Source organism: Eleutherodactylus coqui, chromosome 9 (assembly GCF_035609145.1).
Source record: "Eleutherodactylus coqui strain aEleCoq1 chromosome 9, aEleCoq1.hap1, whole genome shotgun sequence".
NCBI lineage: Eukaryota > Metazoa > Chordata > Amphibia > Anura > Eleutherodactylidae > Eleutherodactylus > Eleutherodactylus coqui.
This window is the reverse complement of record NC_089845.1, coordinates 34,011,232-34,030,390: the sequence shown is the minus strand read 5'-3', so window position 1 is coordinate 34,030,390 and position 19,159 is coordinate 34,011,232. Positions and strand designations below refer to the sequence as shown.

The 19,159-nt window shown below is 51.2% G+C and overlaps 1 protein-coding gene across 1 annotated transcript in view; it reads left to right on the top strand.

Moving 5' to 3' along the window:
* The first annotated feature begins 331 nt into the window (after positions 1–331).
* The window catches only part of ELP2 (elongator acetyltransferase complex subunit 2), an 81,145-nt gene continuing 62,317 nt past the window's right edge, over positions 332–19,159 (top strand). Inside the window, exons 1-6 of the mRNA XM_066579217.1 lie at positions 332–517; positions 7,534–7,612; positions 8,748–8,818; positions 10,830–10,980; positions 13,836–13,913; positions 16,184–16,248. Of these exons, the coding sequence (XP_066435314.1) occupies positions 386–517; positions 7,534–7,612; positions 8,748–8,818; positions 10,830–10,980; positions 13,836–13,913; positions 16,184–16,248 (576 nt within the window). The 5' untranslated portion in view covers positions 332–385. The remainder of the gene's footprint in view (positions 518–7,533; positions 7,613–8,747; positions 8,819–10,829; positions 10,981–13,835; positions 13,914–16,183; positions 16,249–19,159) is intronic.

The following is a 19,159-nucleotide window of genomic DNA, read 5'->3' as shown; positions in this document are numbered from 1 at the left end:
AGCGCAGGTCTGCGAGACCCCGGTGGAATCAATGGGAGTGCAAATAGGGGGGACGCAGCGCTAATTGTGGTAAGAAGCTACGGCGTAAACCAAAGCAGGTAATAGCCTTCTGTTCACCAACATTACAGTCACTGCGGGGAAACAGCAGGTTATAGTCTTCTCCAAAACCGCAGCAGTACCGCAGCTGAGAGCGCCGCCTGGAGGTGAGCATGCGCAGTGGTGTCTACGAGGAGACTCCAGCTCACTGCTAACACACATTTGCGTCCTGTAATAACCCCGCCCACACACGTGACTGATCACGCGTGCATGACGTCACCACAGGTCCTGTAGCCACCAGCGGGTGTTGTCGCTGTACTGGCAGTGGCTGCAGCTTCCAGGATCCAACATGGCGGCCCCCACAGTACATCTCTCACATGAGGCGTTCTCTGCCAACCGCTGCCCGCACTGTGTGAGCTGGAGCCGCGGGGACGTGCTGGCGTGTGGGACAAGTCACTCCATTGTGTTGTACAGCCCGCAGGTAATAGCTAGCCGACTTCAGCTTGTCACACTGCAGTACCTCACCGCGCCCTGCTTGTATGATGGGGCGCTGCTGACAGTCACATGCTGTCACGTGGGCAGAAGGGTGTATAGAGACCTCCAGGGTCATCGGGTCCAACCCCCTGCTCAGTGCAGGATTTACTAAATCATGCCAGATAATTGTCCAGCCTTTGTTTGAAGACTTCCATTGTAGGAGAACTCCCCACCTCCTGTGGCAACCTGTTCCACTCATTGATCCCCCTCACTGTCTAATAACTAATTTGTGTCTTCTCCCTTTCAGTTTCATCCCATTGCTTCTAGTCTTTCCTTGTACAGATGAGAATAGGGCTGATCCCTCTGCACTGTGACAGCCCTTCAGATATTTGTAGACAGCTATTAAAGGGGTGGTCTCGCGAAACCAAGTGGGTCTATACACTTCTGTATGGCCATATTAATGCACTTTGTAATGTACATTGTGCATTAAATATGAGCCATACAGAAGTTATTCCACTTACCTGCTCCGTTGCTAGCGTCCTCGTCTCCATGGTTCCGTCTAAATTCGCCGGCAGCTTGCTTTTTTAGACGCGCTTGCGCAGTCCGGTCTTCTCCATTCAGCACGAGCCGCTTCAGTGTGCTCCCCGCTACAGCTCTTCTGCGCATGCGCAGACGAGCTGTCACTGCTCGGGAGCGCGCTGGAGCGGCCATTCTGTACCATCCTCTGTTAGAGGAAGGTGCAGAAACTGGAGCTGCCGTCCGGAGAAGCCGTCCAGCTGTCCTGCCGTCCTGCCGTCCAGGTAAGTGATGGGCCAGGGGGGGGGGGGGCTGCCGCTGCGCCGGGGGGGGCTGTCGTCGCTGTGATGCGCCGGGGGGGTCTGTCGCTGCGATGGGGGGTCTGTCGCTAGGCCGGGGGGTCTGTCGCTGCGATGGGGGGTCTGTCGCTAGGCCGGGGGGTCTGTCGCTGCGATGGGGGGTCTGTCGCTAGGCCGTGGGGTCTGTCGCTGCGATGGGGGGTCTGTCGCTAGGCCGGGGGGTCTGTCGCTGCGATGGGGGGGTCTGTCGCTAGGCCGGGGGGGCTGTCGCTGCGATGGGGGGGGTCTGTCGCTAGGCCGGGGGGGCTGTCGCTGCGATGGGGGGGCTGTCGCTAGGCCGGGGGGGCTGTCGCTGCGATGGGGGGGCTGTCGCTAGGCCGGGGGGGCTGTCGCTAGGCCGGGGGGGCTGTCGCTAGGCCGGGGGGGCTGTCGCTAGGCCGGGGGGGCTGTCGCTAGGCCGGGGGGGCTGTCGCTAGGCCGGGGGGGCTGTCGCTAGGCCGGCTGGGGCTGTCGCTAGGCCGGCTGGGGCTGTCGCTAGGCCGGCTGGGGCTGTCGCTAGGCCGGCTGGGGCTGTCGCTGCGATGGGGGGGCTGTCGCTAGGCCGGGGGGGCTGTCGCTAGGCCGGGGGGGGCTGTCGCTGCGATGGGGGGGCTGTCGCTAGGCCGGGGGGGGGCTGTCGCTGCGATGGGGGGGCTGTCGCTAGGCCGGGGGGGGGCTGTCGCTGCGATGGGGGGGGCTGTCGCTAGGCCGGGGGGGGGCTGTCGCTGCGATGGGGGGGGCTGTCGCTAGGCCGGGGGGGCTGTCGCTGCGATGGGGGGGGCTGCCGCTAGGCCGGGGGGGGGGGGGGCTGCCGCTAGGCCGGGGGGGGGGGGGGGGGCTGCCGCTAGGCCGGGGGGGGGGGGGGGCTGTCGCTGCGATGGGGGGGCTGTCGCTGCGATGGGGGGGCTGTCGCTAGGCCGGGGGAACTAGCGCTGGGCCAGGGGGGTAAGTGATGGGTCGGGGGTGATGTTCACTGACAGGTGAAGGCCCCGGAGCCCAGCGCTGGGCTCCGGGGCCTTCACCTGGGCTCCGGAACCTAGCGCTGGGCTCCGGGGCCTTTACCTGGGCTGAGGGTCTAGCACTGGGGAGCCGGGAGCGTAGCGCTGGGGAGCCGGGGGCTAGCGCCGGTTACCTGCTGCCTGGCGGTGGGTGACTGGTCGGCGGCTGCGGGGCGTCTGGTCGGCGGCTGCGCGGCGTCTAGTCGGCGGCTGCGCGGCGTCCGGTTGCCATGGAGACACAGCTGGTAGCGTCTCGGGAGCGCGCACGTCGGGCTGCAGCGAGCGACGGGGAAAGAGCCGGCGGCCATCTTGGGGAAACTTTTATAAGTTGCTGAAACGCTGGAACGGTAAGTACAAACCAGCTAGAAAAGTCATTTACAGGGGTAATTAGTAATGTATGTTTAATTAGGGGGACTGGGCAAAAAAAAAAATCACTGCTTCCTCGAGACATCTCCTTTAAGTCTCCTCTCAGCCTTCTCTTCTGTAAGCTAAACATTCCCAGATCCTTTAACCGTTCCTCATAGGACATGATTTGCAGACCGCTCACCATCTTGGTAACTCTTCTCTGAGCTTGCTCCAGTTTGTCTGTCTTTTTTAAAGTGGGGTGCCCAGAACTGGACCCAATATTCCAGATGAGGTCTGAGGGCTCCTCACACAGGCGGCAGTGCATTGTTCCCCGCAGTGATAATCCGGCCGCTGTGAACGCAGTGCACACCTTCTATAGCGTTGCTATGTAAAGCACAGCCCCCTGTCCATGGGTGGAGAATCATAGCGATTCTCTGCTCACCGGACTCCAATTGCGGCATGCTGTCAGACTCACTGCGACATTCCACCTCGCCCATGGACAGGGAGGCTAAGAGAGCGTAGAGGGGGATAATTACCTCACGTGACACACGCATCATCAGTAACAGCCAACGTAGGAGTGTGTAATAAATATATATTATACACCCTGACGTTACTGATAGGAGTGGATCTAGCTTGGATACAAGATGTGATACTGGGGGCATGGAGGCTCTAGTACCCTGTTGTACCGCCTCTAGCTTGGATACAAGATGTGATACAGGCGGGCATGGAGGCTCTAGTACCCTGTTGTACCGCCTCTAGCTTGGATACAAGATGTGATACTGGCGGGCATGGAGGCTCTAGTACTTTGTTGTACCGCCTCTAGCTTGGATACAAGATGTGATACGGGGGGCATCGAGGCTCTAGTACCCTGTTGTACCGCCTCTAGCTTGGATACAAGATGTGATACAGGGGACATGGAGGCTCTAGTACTCTGTTGTACCGCCTCTAGCTTGGATACAAGATGTGATACAGGGGACATGGAGGCTCTAGTACCCTGTTGTACCGCCTCTAGCTTGGATACAATATAGGATACAGGCGGACATGGGGTGGTCCTTCTTTAGGTTGGAAACATCACCCACCTGCCAGGAGGGTAAGGGAGCCGATGCCACAGACCAGGAGAATCAGATATCCAGACCATCTTCAGGGAGACTGCCACAAACTAGCCTCACAGCATGCAGGCCGCCAGAGTACTGAAGAGGAATAGACAATGACAGCACCATCTAGTGGCAGCGGCTGGTATTTATGTGTACAAGACAGATAGTGATTGGCTGGAAAACCCCACACCATCTGCCAAATCAACCGCTGCTGCTTTCAGTGTGCTGCTCGAAACTTGGAGAACTACAGGTCCCAGGAGCAAAACGGGACAACATCTCCTCCTAAGGGCCCCTTGCAAACCAGCATTTTTCAAGTGCGTGTTTTTTTTTTTTTTTAATACAAATGTCCATGTGACTTTCTAATGTTAAAAATGCATCTCATAAAATTCGCAAGGTTGCGCTTCGCAATTTTTGGTGATGCGTTTTTAACATTGGAAAGTCCCATTGACATTTTGCAAGAAAAAAAAAATGCACAAAAAAAACCCCACAAGTGTGCAGAAGCCCCAGGCCTCATGTCCATAGGCAGGTCAGATTATGCATGCGGGAGCCCACAGCGGAGTCCCACCCTGCCCGCGGCCGAGGACCCAACTTACCAGTCCTGCTCTTCTATTTTCTCCTCTGTGGATGTGTGTGGAAGCGCTGCCCGGCCGCCCAGTGGAGTGTTTTTTTTGTTTTTTTTTAAACTCCTGCTTTCCCGCGGACTGTGTGGCCCGTCCACAATTCAGTTGCAGACAGGCCGCGGATTGGACGGCTTCCGTTGACTTCAATGAAAGCAGTCCGTCTGGGAACTGCGCTGAAATGGAGCATGCTGCGATTTGTTTTCTGGACCCAAAGGTCCGCAGATCAAATCCGCATGCTAAATAATTATGTGCGGGTGCCCGTGTATCCCTACGGAGCGGCTGATTTGTAAATCTTTCACACGGATTCCGCAAATCAGATCTGCCCGTGGACATTGGGCCTAGCAGTCTGGTCAGATGCTCCTGTCTACTGGTGGTCTGTAGGGGGCGTCCTGAGCCCGGTCACCTTATGTGCCCTCACACATCCACTGGTCCCAACACCTCCTAACAGTCTGGTCAGACGCTCCTCTCTACTGGTGGTCTGTAGGGGGCGTCCTGAGCCCGGTCACCTTGTGTGCCCTCACACATCCACTGGTCCCAACACCTCCTAACAGTCTGGTCAGATGCTCCTCTCTACTGGTGGTCTGTAGGAAGTGTCCTGAGCCCGGTCACCTTGTGTGCCCCCATCCACTGGTCCCAACACCTCCTAACAGTCTGGTCAGACGCTCCTCTCTACTGGTGGTCTGTAGGGGGCGTCCTGAGCCCGGTCACCTTGTGTGCCCCCATCCACTGGTACCAACACCTCCTAACAGTCTGGTCAGACGCTCCTCTCTACTGGTGGTCTGTAGGGGGCGTCCTGAGCCCGGTCACCTTGTGTGCCCCCATCCACTGGTCCCAACACCTCCTAACAGTCTGGTCAGATGCTCCTCTCTACTGGTGGCCTGTAGGGGGCGTCCTGAGCCCGGGCACCTTGTGTGCCCCCATCCACTGGTCCCAACACTTCCTAACAGTCTGGTCAGATGCTCCTCTCTACTGGTGGTCTGTAGGGGACATCCTGAGCCCGGTCACCTTGTGTGCCCCCATCCACTGGTCCCAACACCTCCTAACAGTCTGGTCAGACGCTCCTCTATACTGGTGGTCTGTAGGGGGCGTCCTGAGCCCGGTCACCTCGTGTGCCCCCATCCACTGGTTCCAACACCTCCTAACAGTCTGCTCAGACGCTCCTCTCTACTGGTGGTCTGTAGGGGGGTCCTGAGCCCGGTCACCTTGTGTGCCCTCACACATCCACTGGTCCAACACCTCCTAACAGTCTGGTCAGACGCTCCTCTATACTGGTGGTCTGTAGGGGGCGTCCTGAGCCCGGTCACCTTGTGTGCCCTCACACATCCACTAGTTCCAACACCTCCTAACAGTCTGGCCAGAACGGCCGATTCATCGATACGACCATCCAGCTTCTGACATCCCAATAATGCGCCCCTCTCAGACTCTGGTAACGGGATGACATGTCTTCTCTGTGTCGTAGAGGCGTCTAGTGGCCAACAAGCTCTACAAGTGGGAGAAGAGGTCACTACACACAAGGAGCCCCCGAGAGCCTTTTATAGGCCAAGGAGGGAACCACTTTTAGGGTCTCAGGTGACAAGACCGTCCATCTAATCACCACAACTCTAAGCATTTGTATATCTGCTGAGATGGAACTGCAGGATGGGTTTGGCAGTAAAATGACAACTTCTTCTGGGGGCGGAGTGTTTTTTGACAGTCTCTAAGTACATTGGGTATAAAGTCTGCACCCCTGTAAAATGTCATGTTTTTTATATGTTAAAAAATCCGACCAAGATGACTCCTCTTCAGATTTCTTCCCCCTCCATGCGCCCCGTTATCTGTACTAATCCACTGGAATAATGACACTAACAGCAGAACATTGTGGTGTTTTGTTTGGGTTTTCTGCAGGGGAAAACCAAATTCTACATCTTAAAACCGCCAGTGGTGCAGATTTTGATGTGGATCCCCAGCAAAATTCACTTCAATTGAAAGGCTTGATTCTGCTGTGAAAGCGCCCTCTTGAGGGTACCTACAGATTATCAATGGGGTTGAGTTCTGGGCTCTGGTGGGCCAATCCAAAACTTTGACCTTCTGGCAAAGACATTTTGATTTTTATATGTCTGCTCTGGGTTGTTTTGAGCCAACATGGACTGATATTTGGAACGGTCCATAATTCCCTCCCCCTTGACTGAAGCCCCAGTTCCATCAGCAGAACAGCCCCCCACGTAATGCTGCCACCACCATCCTCACTGCGGGTCTGGGGGTCTTCTGGTGATGGCGGTGTTGGCTTTGTGACTAACATCTCTTCTGGGATTCTGGCCCGCAAGTTCCTCCTCGGTCTCCTCAGAGAAGAACACGTTCTCCACGGACTTCAGACAGTGTTCGTTAGTATTCCATAGTAACAGAGGCCACAGGGGGCTTGTAGTCCGCCCGTAATCTGCACAAGGATGTGAGACCTTTGTTGACGTCACTGTATTATTAGGGGTGGAACATGTAAGTCCTTTACTTGGGGTGAGTGTTACCGTCACGTGATCAGGGGTGGAGAATGACGGTGATGTCATCACACGTCCTTCATCTCCAGTGCTGTGCTGCTTCTAATCCCTGTTGTAGGGGATAAACAATGTATTTAGCAGAGCTGTGTGTGTGCCACGTGCATGTAGCAGAGCTGTGTGTGTTGCGCGGCGCGCATGTAGCAGAGCTGTGTGGTGCATTGTACCACCAGAATCCCTGGTACTATAATTTCCTATTAATTGTTTTTACGAGGACTAGTAATCAGTAGAAATGAGCAAGCCTACTCGGCCATGCCCCTTTATCGCCCGAGTACCGCGATTTTCGAGTACTTCTGTACTCGGGCGAAAAGATTCGGGGGGCGCCGTGGGTGAGTGGGGGGTTGCAGCGGGGAGTGGGGGGGAGAGGGAGAGATAGAGGGCTCCCCCCTGTTCCCCGCTGCTACCCCCCGCGCCACCACGCCTCCCCCCGAATCTTTTCACCCGAGTACGGAAGTACTCGAAAATCGCGGTGCTCGATCGAGTAATTACTCGAAACGAGTATATTCGCTCATCTCTAGTAATCAGATGAACTCCTGTAAATTCTGAAGATGTCAGCTGGAATAAATGTTTCTGTTCTCTACTTTCAGAAAAGGACGGTGCTGTCTACACTAAATGGGCACACGGGGCGCGTCAACTGTGTGCAGTGGATCCGGGAGCCTGACTGCAGTAAGTACCGGTGTGAGGCATGACGTTATCCCATACGGCTCCTGCTCCTCTGACTAACCCATCAGTGTCCATACTCTGCATTTAGAGTGAGCGCTGATTGGCACACGGCCTGTCATCAGCGCTCATTGGCGCACTATTTTACGTATTATTGGGTCAAACAATCATTAATCTGATTGGCGGCACTTCTCCCTGTTTGCACGGGGGCACGCGCATCCGACGAACATTTTTATGCTGACGCGAAAGAGCGTTTGCTCGTTCATCAGTTGATCTTGGACATATTTGCGCGGTCTGATGTCTCTGCCTCCATATTAGGACATGTGGATGTCTCGGGGAGTACGAGCCGGAACGTACGAGCGCTCTCAGACGTGCCCTATCTGTGTGTTACGGAATAGAGTGTAGTGATCACTGTCCATTTACAGGGAACCCGTCAGCAGGTTGGGGCAGCATGAACCGGGACAGGCAGCGATCTTCCATGTCTGTCTTATTGGGGGACGCTGTCGCATTTCAGAATAAACCTTCTTGTAAGATCCTGTTTGAACAGAGCGCGGCGGCGTCATGTGGGCGATGCCATGCCAGCTTCTCCCTGTCCGGATCGCCTAGAGGGATGGCTCTGTTACTGTTAGTAAGTAGAGGGCGGCCAACCTAGATGATGCAGATGGGGAGACGCTGGTGCGGCGTTGGCCCCCATGAATTGGCGCTCCGGTCAAGCAGAATCTTCAAAGTATCTTAGGTGTTACGTGTGCAGTTACGGGTGCGGGCACAAAAACCCGCCGGAGCCGTTAAAATACGCAGGCGTAAGCGGTTTCCAGTCGCATAAATACGCTGTGTAGTTGCGCAACCGGAATTCGCTCACACCCGTATGATGAACACTTAAAGCTCCGCATCCCAAAGACCTAAATGTATTGTATAAGAGCCGCTCATCATGGTGGCAAACACGAAAGAAGGAATCTTTAGCCCTCCGTGCTGCTCTTTACCACCTCGTTGCAAGTGGGGAGCGGTAGGGATCAACCCCGCTGGAACAGAGTGCCGACTTTTATGTTTGCTCCACCATACTGAACAGCTTACAGTCTGGATGACCCCTTTCATTAGGTTAACGAGAGGCTGGCGACTGATGTTACCTCTGATCCGGTCCTAGGTGCGGAGACGGAGCTGGTGTCTGGGGGGTCGGATAAGAAGGTGATTGTCTGGAGGATAAAGGACTATCAGGTATGTGGAGTGTAATAATATAAAGTACACTAGCGGCACAAGCTGCAGCGCACGGACGCGGGGCACAGGCTGCAGCACGTGGGCGCGCGGCACAGACCTCCCAACGTGTTTAACAATTTATACGGTACTTTATTCTTGGAGGAGGGGCGCTTCGTGTCGCCCTTAATAATTGATAAGATTCGTCGTGTTTTCCATAAAAGCTCTGAGCAGCCGCTGCGCAGAATGCTGTGTACACTACATGCTGACGAGAGGGACGGCAGAAGCTGCATCTCCACGGTCCTCTTCAGGAGGAGATAAGCAGCGCCAGTATACAGCGCCCTTTATCTCTGTCATTGCCATGTCCTGATGGTCGCACAATGTCTTATCAATGGGGACATTCTATGACAGGGGTCTTCCAACAAATGACACAGGGTGTGATAAATGTATCATCGCGGGGGCCCCATGATCATTGGGATGGGGGACCATTCAGTACATGAGGCTGACTGAGGCGGCCATGCACTCTCTCAGTCCCATAGACCTTGGATGGACCCTCTTCCCAGTGATGATCATACTGACATCAGTGCAGGTTAGACGGGGTCTCTGAAGTCTTGCAGACTGTTATGTGGGGGCTGTTTTGAATTCACTTGGAGATAAATTTTTGGGGAAAAAAAATCCCAGTTGCAGTGAACTGAACTAGTAGTTTCCTGTAATAGTAGCAGTCTTTTTATAGTGCCAACACATTCTGCATTGCTTTGCAGTTGGATGTAAGGATCTATTAACCCCTTGAGTGGCGGGTTTCCTACCACCCTGTCGTGCCCACCAGGGCAGGTTTTTTAAAATGGTCTAATCATTGAATTTCAACTAGTTTTGCAGTTGCGTCTCAAGAGCCATACCTTTTTCATTTTTCCATTGACACGGCCATATAAGGGCTTGTTTTTTGCGGGACAAGTTGTGATTTTTTTAAACGGGGGGGAGGAAAAAAAATGGGGAAAAAAGAAAAAGAGGGGCCATGTCATTAAGGGGTTAAATAATGTATTAACTTCCCTCTCTGGGTCATTACGACGCACATGGATACCACATGTGTGATTGTATTTTTGATTTTTTACAAAGTAAAGGGAGACAAGTGTTTTTATTTTTTTTATAATTTTTTTACCTTTTTTTTTTTTTTTTAATTTACTTTTTTTTTTTTTGTCCCTTTAGGGGACTTCCACAGGGACCCATCAGGACCCCCTGATCACATTCCGGGGGTCCGATGGTGACAGCCCTTTACATGCTGCAGTGACAGCCCTTTACATGCTGCAGTGACAGCCCTTTACATGCTGCAGTGACAGCCCTTTACATGCTGCAGTCACATAGACTGCAGCATGTAAAGGGTTAACACAGCAGAGATCGGAGGTTTTCTCTGATCTCTGCTGTAAGAGCTGGTACCTAGCTGTCCTCTGACAGCCAAGCACCAAGCTCTCCCTGCCACAGAGACCATCGGCTTGCTTCTGACAAGCCGATGGTCTCTATGGCAACCTGTAAACAAAGCAGGAGATTTCCGGCATATCGACAATATCTTCTGCTGGTTTTTCAAAGCCCTTGCACTGCTCTGTGTGGGTCTGTGCAGGCAGAGCACACTGTCACAGCTTGTGGCATTGTGCTCTGCAGCTCCCATAGTGATACATAGCCCGGAAATCTTCCGGGTTATGTTGCTATGAGCAGTGGAGCTCGTCCCGGAAAATTTCCGGGCGTGCCACTCAAGGGGTTAAAGGGGCTTCCAGGCCGTACCCGGTGTCACAGCTGGTATACCCCGGGGGCGCAGCGGATGCCGCTGTTCCGACCCGTGTAGTGGCCGGCGCTCGTAATTGTAGGTTCCTCTATATGATGTGACAATGACCATACTCCTCTGTACGGCAGACATCACGCTTCATGTTTGCTCCTGTGAGCCGCGCTCTTCCTTCACCCAGTCCTTTCATTAGTGGGGTCCGCCACTTGTCCGGTCTCTTCCTCTCCCGTCATTCATTCTATACTCTCTGGTTCTCCTTTCCAGCTCGTGCATAGTGAAGTATTGGATGGGCACACGGAGGCGGTGTGTGCGGTCCACGCCGTCCGCGGGACCTCGCAGTCTGCGCACGCTCTTCTTGTTGCCTCCGCCGCGTCGGATTGCACCGTCAGAATATGGAGAAGACAGAAGTCGACAAGTAAGAATCTCGTTCCGCGAATCGCCTTGCGGGGTTTTCCATGTGTTGTTTACGACAAGTAAGGCCGCTGTCACACGGGCCGTTGTTTACAGCGTGTAGCGTGGCGTTTCAAAACGCCGTACTAAACGCTGTAAAAGGCCTCCATTGATTTCAATAAGGCTTCTCAGACGACCATTCCAACGCGGCGTCTCTAATACTGCAATTTTTGAACGCTGCTCTATGTTAACGCATTTCAGTGCATTTTAACACGCCTCATCACCCATCGCAATGATGGAGTGCGCTTTTGAAAACACTGTAAAACGCGCCATGTTTACGGATGCCGGTGTGAGAGTGGACAAAACTCTAACAAACTTATATCACTTACTGCTGACGTTGGGGGTAAAAGGGGAAAACCGGGAAGTCGCTGACTACTGGATGGATACTGATCAGAGCTCGGGTATCAGTTCTAGCGCTGAGTCTTCAATCCATTAAGACAAACGTTAATAATCACAAAGATAATCAAGATGAAAGTGTAATTAGTGCTTAGTACAATAATACCCCATATAGAGATACGGTAAGAGCCAGAAATGGGTTAAGGGATCCTCGTGCTTTCCTTTAAATAGTCGCTGCACTTGGAGACTATTTGTGTTATGATTGTCAATGCGATAACTAGCAAAGCTGCAAATCACCGTATTTACCCAAAGTGACGTTTATGCTGAAAATGCCTCTGAAGTGCTGTCACTAGGGGGCTCCCTTCCCTGTGAGTCGCTCTTCACTGCCTGGTATGTGACAGAGATAGAAGGCGGAGAACGAAAAGCAGAGAAGGGGGATGAGTTGTGCTGCCCATAGAAGTCAATGGAGAGACTCGCAGTTGGACTGCTAACTGAAAATTACAGATGTGGTGAAAACTGGGGATAAATGCAGGATACAAGTCGTGCAATGGCCATAAATAGTTTTATTCCTCATGTAGAAACACGGCAGCTTATTCTTAAAGGGGTTGTCCCGCGAAAGCAAGTGGGGTTATACACTTCTGTGTGGCCATATTAATGCACTTTGTAATGTACATTGTGCATTAATTATGAGCCATACAGAAGTTATTCACTTACCTGCTCCGTTGCTAGCGTCCCCATCGCCATGGTGCCGTCTAATTTCAGCGTCTAATCGCCCGATTAGACGCGCTTGCGCAGGAGGGTCTTCTCCCTTCTGGTCGGTCCGGGCACGAGCGGCGTTCTGGCCCCGCCCCCTTCTACGCGTCATCGCGTAGCTCCGCCCTGTCAATCAGGAGGCTGGAATCGGCACACGTGACGGGGCGGAGCTACGCGATGACGCGTGAAGGGGGCGGAGCCAGAACGCCGCTCGGACCGACCAGAAGGGAGAAGACCCTTCTGTGCAAGCGCGTCTAATCGGGCGATTAGACGCTGAAATTAGACGGAGCCATGGAGACGAGGACGCCAGCGCAGGGAAGGTAAGTGAATAACTTCTGTATGGCTCATATTTAATGCACGATGTGTATTACAAAGTGCATTAATATGGCCATACAGAAGTGCTGAACCCCACTTGATTTCACGAGACAACCCCTTTAAGACACCTGGAAGTGCAGGTACTCATTAAAGGGAACCCATCATGTACTCTATGCTGCCCCCTACTGAAAGCAGCATAAGTAGGGGCAGACCTGCTTCTTTCAGAGTCACTTATGGGGTGCGCTGCAGTAGTTTTTAAGAACTCACAGGTTGTGTCCGCAGCAAGAGATGAGTCCTGTTTATTCATAAGTCGCTGCTAGCTCCGCCCACTCTCTATAATTGACCGTTTTCTCAATACACAGTTTAATAGCCAGAAGACTGTCAATTAGGACATGTTTGCAGGCCTGGCAGCCCCCCATGAATAAAAGGACTGGGAGCTGCAAAAACATGCTGTAAGTTCTTAAAAGCACTGTACATTACCCCATAAGCGCTGGGCCACCGAAATCAGCAGGTCTGTCACTACTTTATGCTGTGAAGTCGGCATAAAGTACATGCAGGTTCACTTTAAATCCGTCCAATAGCTACAGAGCACCTACCTCTGTACTGAAACCTAAGCCCCAATGCACTGCGTTATATCCCTTCTACTACCACCCCAATATGGATGTGTTTCCCTCACTTATATGGGTTCATTAGCGGATTCGGACCGGGACCAATCATAACAATCCAAACCAATTTACATAATTCTCAGTTAGCCAAGTATAGTAGGATGCTGACCGGTAATGGAATGGGCAGTAATACCTAGGCTGGAGTGGAGCCCCCTACTGACGGATGATATGCTCCGGCCACCGGACTGGTTTTTGGAATATTATGTGGTCCGGCTGGTTCAGGCCACTTGGTTCCAGCATGCGGTGACCCTCCAGAGAGTTGCATGCTGACCACTGTGTGGCAGGGGAACAGTGGTGGAGTTATGTGAAGACCCCCCAACAGGTATCCGCCTTCTCCGTCCCCGCTCACTGAATTAGGCCAACCATTCCTATACTATTATATCCCCATTTAATGTCTCCCTGGTTCTCACAGGCGTGAGATCCGTACAAGGCTCATCTCCTAGAGCGTTGAGCAGCAGTAATAAAGTGAAGAATAAACGCTGAGCCGCTCTATTTCCTGGGATGAGACCTCGTCCGTCTCGGTGGGCTCTGTAAAATATCAATAAACCCTCCGTGATTGAAGGCGAGTAATATTCAGTTATCTGCGGGGTGGAAAATGAGAGTCAGAAACGTGAAGTCTGCACAATGGGTACAACACCGGAGGCCAAGTCATTAAAAGTTATCTCCTTAATAAGTCCTCGCTCGCCTCGGGGAGTCGTCTCCGCCACAATGTGCCCTCGCTTATTGGATTTCTCCTGATGCTGTTTTTCAGCTGAATGTCTTCAGAGTCTGTCGTTCGGCAATGGGTTTGTTCTCGATGTCTGTTTGTCGGTGTTACCTGGCAGTGGAGGTGAGTCGGGGTGTTTTATGTCATCGCTAACCAAGTTAATGACTCTAAAGTGATATTTCAGGGTTTATAGGGACTCCTGTCGTCACCTTTGAGCCCCATAAACTCCTTAGAGGCTAAAAAGAGAGGGAATAGGGGTCCGGGGAGCTGCTTATTATACTCGTGGTATCCCCCTTTCCAGCACCGTGCCCCTGAGAAATCCGTGTGGGCACACATGGGGGCACTCTTCACACGGCCGTGCTCGCGTGGTCCCAGAGAGATGACTTCTTGGGTCGTAGTGATGGAACGGGGGACCCGGTGAGTATAACAGGCAACTGCCCGAACGCCCGTTCACTCACTTTTAAGCCCCATAATGTAGTTTTTGGGGGTTAAAGGGGATGACGGAGGCCCTTTAATTTGTCAGTTAAAATACTGGAATTGGATTTCTTTTGCCATTTTCTTCAGTATTTTATACATCTGTTCATCAATTAATTTCTTATGGCGGATCAGGTCAATGAATGTTTCTCCTTCCAATAAAAAAAAAACAACAAAAAAACACAGAATTTTTGATTTTAAAAATGTTGCTTTCTATTCTGTAATTGCATTTTCCATAGCCGGCCATGACAGGCTGTGAGGCATGTGGAGCGCCAGATGATGGAGATCCTCTCCGCTACAGTATGACGGGCTCTCCTGTCTGAATAACATGTCCATGGATGGGTCGAGTGGGCTTCAAGCATACAAGCTGAGGGGCAAGAAAACAGGACACTTGGATAGAGATGCAAAAAAGTTGGGGGGAAAATTTATGAATTTATGGGACAAACCTAAACCACAGAAAAACTGCATAAAACTAAGTAAACCCCATCTTGCTTCTGCTTCTTACTGGGAACTTTAACCCCTTCCCGCTCCAGGACGTACATTTACGTCCTGGAGCGGCAGGGTATGTAGGCAGAGAGGTCGCGGGGCGACCTCTCTGCATACAGCGTGGGCATCAGCTGTTTACTATAGCTGACCCCCGCAGGGAATGGCCGATCACGGCTCTTAACCCTTTAAATGCCGCTGCATTTAAAGCCCCCGAACGCTCTTCGGGGGTCCCGTATGGCCCCCCCCCATGGTGAGATCGGGGGAGTTGTGCAAGTTGTCATGGCTGCTGGGGGCCTTCTAAAAGGCCTCAGGGCTGCCTTGGGAGACTGCCTATCAAGCCATGGCTTGATAGACTGCCTGTCAAAATGCAGTATGACATAATGCTATAGTATTACGTCATACTGCAGGAGCGTTCAAAGCATCGCATATTGTAGTCCCCCAGGGGGGCTTAAAAGTAGAGTGAAAAAAAGAGCAATAAAGTTTTTTTAATTGTGTTAAAAAAAAAAAAAAGGAATAAAAGTTTAAATCGCCCCCCTTTTGCCATATCTATAATTAAAAAGTCTAAATAATACAATAAAAATACATATTTGGTATCGCCACATCCGTAAAAGTCCGGTCTATCAAAGTAGCACATTATTTACCCCGCACGGTGAACGTCGTCCAGAAAAAAAAAAAAAGACGCCAGAAATGCACTTTTTTAGTCACCCAGAAAAAACGCAATAAAAAGTGATCAAAAAGTCGTATGTATTCAGAATTAGTACTAACGGAAACTACAGGACATCCCGCAAAAAATGAGCCATCGGTGAACTACATTGACGGAAAAATAAAAGTTATCGCGCACAAGATGACCGCAGGAAATAATTGAAACAAATTAAATGTCTTTGGGAAAAAAAGAATAGTATAGTAAAAAAAAAAAAACTATACAAGTTTGGTATGGTAGTAATCGTACTGACCCATAGAATGAAGTTATGTCGCTTTTGTTGCAGTTTGTGCGCCGTAGAAACAAGACGCTCTCAAAGATGGCGGAATGTCGGGTTTTTTTTTTCATTTTACTCCACTTAGACTTTTAAAAGTTTTTTTCAGTACATTATATGGTACAGTAAATAGCACCATTGAAAAATACAACTCGTCCCGCAAAAAACAACAAGCCCTCATACAGCGACGTCGATGGATAAATAAAGGAGTTATGATTTTTTTTTTAAGGGGGAGAAGGAAAAAAAAATTTTGCGCTGGGGAACAAGCGCTTCTGAAGCTTGGCGTGACGTGATTGTAGGTCTCCGCTGTCAGAGGGTAAATCTTCAGAGTAATTGTAGAATGTGATGAGAGCGACGTAATTACAGGTTCATTAGTGGAGCCTGCAGAAGGGTCCGCACTGCCTGCGACCGCACTGCCTGCTTGTTACCTACTTACTGTCTCGCTCTTTCCATTCGCAGTCCCTGTTTTAGCTTGCGGAGGCGATGATGGCCGCGTTCATCTGTATGTAAAGCAGGACGGCCAGGTAATTATTTCCTTCCACACTTGATTCTGGTTTTTGTGCAGAAATTAGCATAATGTTTCAGCACCTTTGATGTCAGCCGGGTTACATTAGCGCTTCCCAGATAATCGGGCAAAAAAAACGTTTAATCTGTGACTTTCCCCATTTCAATTTGGTATATATATATATCTCATTGAATAACAAAGCTCAGCTTTACTGTGAAAAGGAAATATCAAAACTTTGAGTACTATATAGTAGCAGTTTTAACCCTATAAGGACCAAGTGCCGTAAATAGTCAGCGTTTGGTCCTGGGCTTTAATTCCGCATCATAGTAATAATATGGCATGGGATTAAAGCTCTTGCAATCTCGGCAGAGCAGCTCGGGTCCGTGACCGCCGACGTGCATGGGATGGTAGGAGTAGTTTGTTGCTGCTTCTTCCTTCTCTCTTGTGGGTTACAGTGCGGTCAATGACTGCTATGCGGTGAATAGAGAAAAGCAGAACCGCCGCTTCTGCTATTCTACCCAGCGGTCATGTGATCACCGGGCGCCCCCTGACATGGCAGAGCGGCAGGGTCTTAGCATACGCAGATCAGCTCTACCGATAACTACTGTCACTACATGGGGATGTTTTATAATATGAATGACAGTGTGAAGGTCCACCGGAGGTTCGCGGCATGCCGCCATTTTTATTACGCGAGCAGAAATCGCAATGGATTTCTGCTGGTGGGCGGTGGACTACGGTTTCCATAAGCGTCCTATGTAAAGCATTTCATGCGTGATTCACGTGGGGATTATCGCTGCAGATCACACAATGTAAAATTGCCCGTGGACGGGCGGCTAAAGCAAAAGTACAGGAAGAAAAAAAACTGCAGAAAAATGATTTTGGTGGCTAAAGAGAAAAATAATTCTAGGACCTTAAAACCACCAAATGGGTAAAATCCCTGAAAAGTGTCCGGTCCTTTAGGACTGAAACAGCCTGGTTCTTAAGGGGTTAAATCCTGATAAAACCTGGAGCAGCTCTATTAGTAAATGATTACAAAGCTGTAATTAAAGGAGTTGTCTGGTAGTTGGACTTGGAGTCTGTAGTGACTGTTGTCACAAGAAGACCGTGATGGACCGCTGCTGGACGCTGGAATACTCCGCGGTTCGGGTCACATGGGGCCGAGTTTCCACATGGAAATTCCGCCGGCATTTTTAGACCTGAGACGAAGCAGCAAAGTGGATGAGATTTGCGAAAACCTTTATTTTGGGCTGAAGATCATTTTTGCAATAAGTCTTAATTATAGATTTTGCAGCGTGCGTTGTCTGCAGCTTGTGTGTACCTGAGCATACAGTAGACTGCAGCTGGACTGACGACTCCGGGTCCTTTTACACCGGCCAATTGGAATAGGCTGACCAGCACTGGTTTGGGTTATTTTTTACACAAGGACCGCCGGTGTGGTGCCATCACTATTGGCATTATCTCCGTCGGCCATCTGTAGATCTGCTTGTTCTCGTGGGGTGATGGACAGTCCACCAGCGAGCTGCTTTGTGTTTGCCGAGAAGCGGCGATCTGTTGACGAATGAGTGTTTGCTCCTTTTTACATAGCCGTACAATCGGGCAAATGTTCCTGCGGTGAAGTGCATGTTAGTGTTCGATATTTGGGCCGTGTGAAAGAGCCCTTAGTTTTCAGCCCTCATCTCTTCCCTCCTGAGGTTATCTATCTTGTAGTTAAAAAACAGATAAGTTAGCTGATACGAAAACTCAAGAGGAGAGAGCGAGGGGCAGGAAACTGAAAACCCATTTAGACACAACGATGATCACTCAAAATTAGTTCAAAAGCCGCCTTTTGAGCGATAATCGTTGCGTATAAATATGCCCATCTTTCATTTTTTTCCTGAACAATGGACCTCAGTTCGGCATGAAATCCATTATTCCGCAGAACAGCTGATAAGACTGACCGCATGCTGTACTCTGTCAGGGGAGCGCTGATTACATTGTCTCAGCTGTCAGCCATGCCGGCAGAACAAAGGGAATGTATTCAGCGAACAGTGGGTGGTCGGTTCCCTGACTACAGCTCCTGACAGCTCACACGCTACTAATTGGTACTAATGGGCATTAGTACCAATTAGTAGATTGTGCAAAATAATCGCTCAAAAGCCATCTTTTCAGCGATGATCTTTGTGTCTAAATGAACCTTAAAGGGCCAGTTACACGGGGCAATTATCGCTTAGAAGCAATAGTCGTTCGTTGTAAATGCACACAGCCACTGAACAAGAGTTGCTCAGTTTCTGCGCGCAGTTCTAAACGACAGTCTGCTTACAGTAAATGAAGGCAGCGGAGGGAGAACGCTCCCTGGCCACCATGCTGGCAGCACTGTGACTGATGCCAGTGATACTCGCTCCTGTGTAACGGCCAGGACCGAGCATCACTAGGACGATTGTCCGGCATAGTTTGCCCCACAGCTCGTCCCGTGTAAGTGGGGCATTAGGGGCTTTACCCAGGACAAATCTCATCCGAATTATAACTTGAGAGAGCGAATGGAGGCAATAGTTGTTCTGGGTAAATATGGCCGCCAGCGGGGTGAATAGCGGGAATTTGTTCACTAGTTGCTTCTAGAGATGAGCGAACGGGCTCGTTTAGGGCAATTACTCGATCGAGCATCGCTTTTTTTCGAGGAACTGCCTACTCGGGTGAAAAGATACCGGGGGCAGGGGGCGGCGGGGTGGAGCGGGGCATAGCAGTGTGGAACAGGGGGGAGCTCTCTTCTCCCCCCCGCTCACCCCCGGCGCCCCCCGAAGCTTTTCGCCCGATTAGGCAGTTCCTCGAAAAAAGCGATGCTCGATCGAGTAATTGCCCTAAACGAGCCCGTTCGCTCATCTCTAGTCGCTTCATTTCATCTCGCCTAAAGATAATCGCTGGTTGATTATCACGGGTGTAAGAAGGCAGTCGTG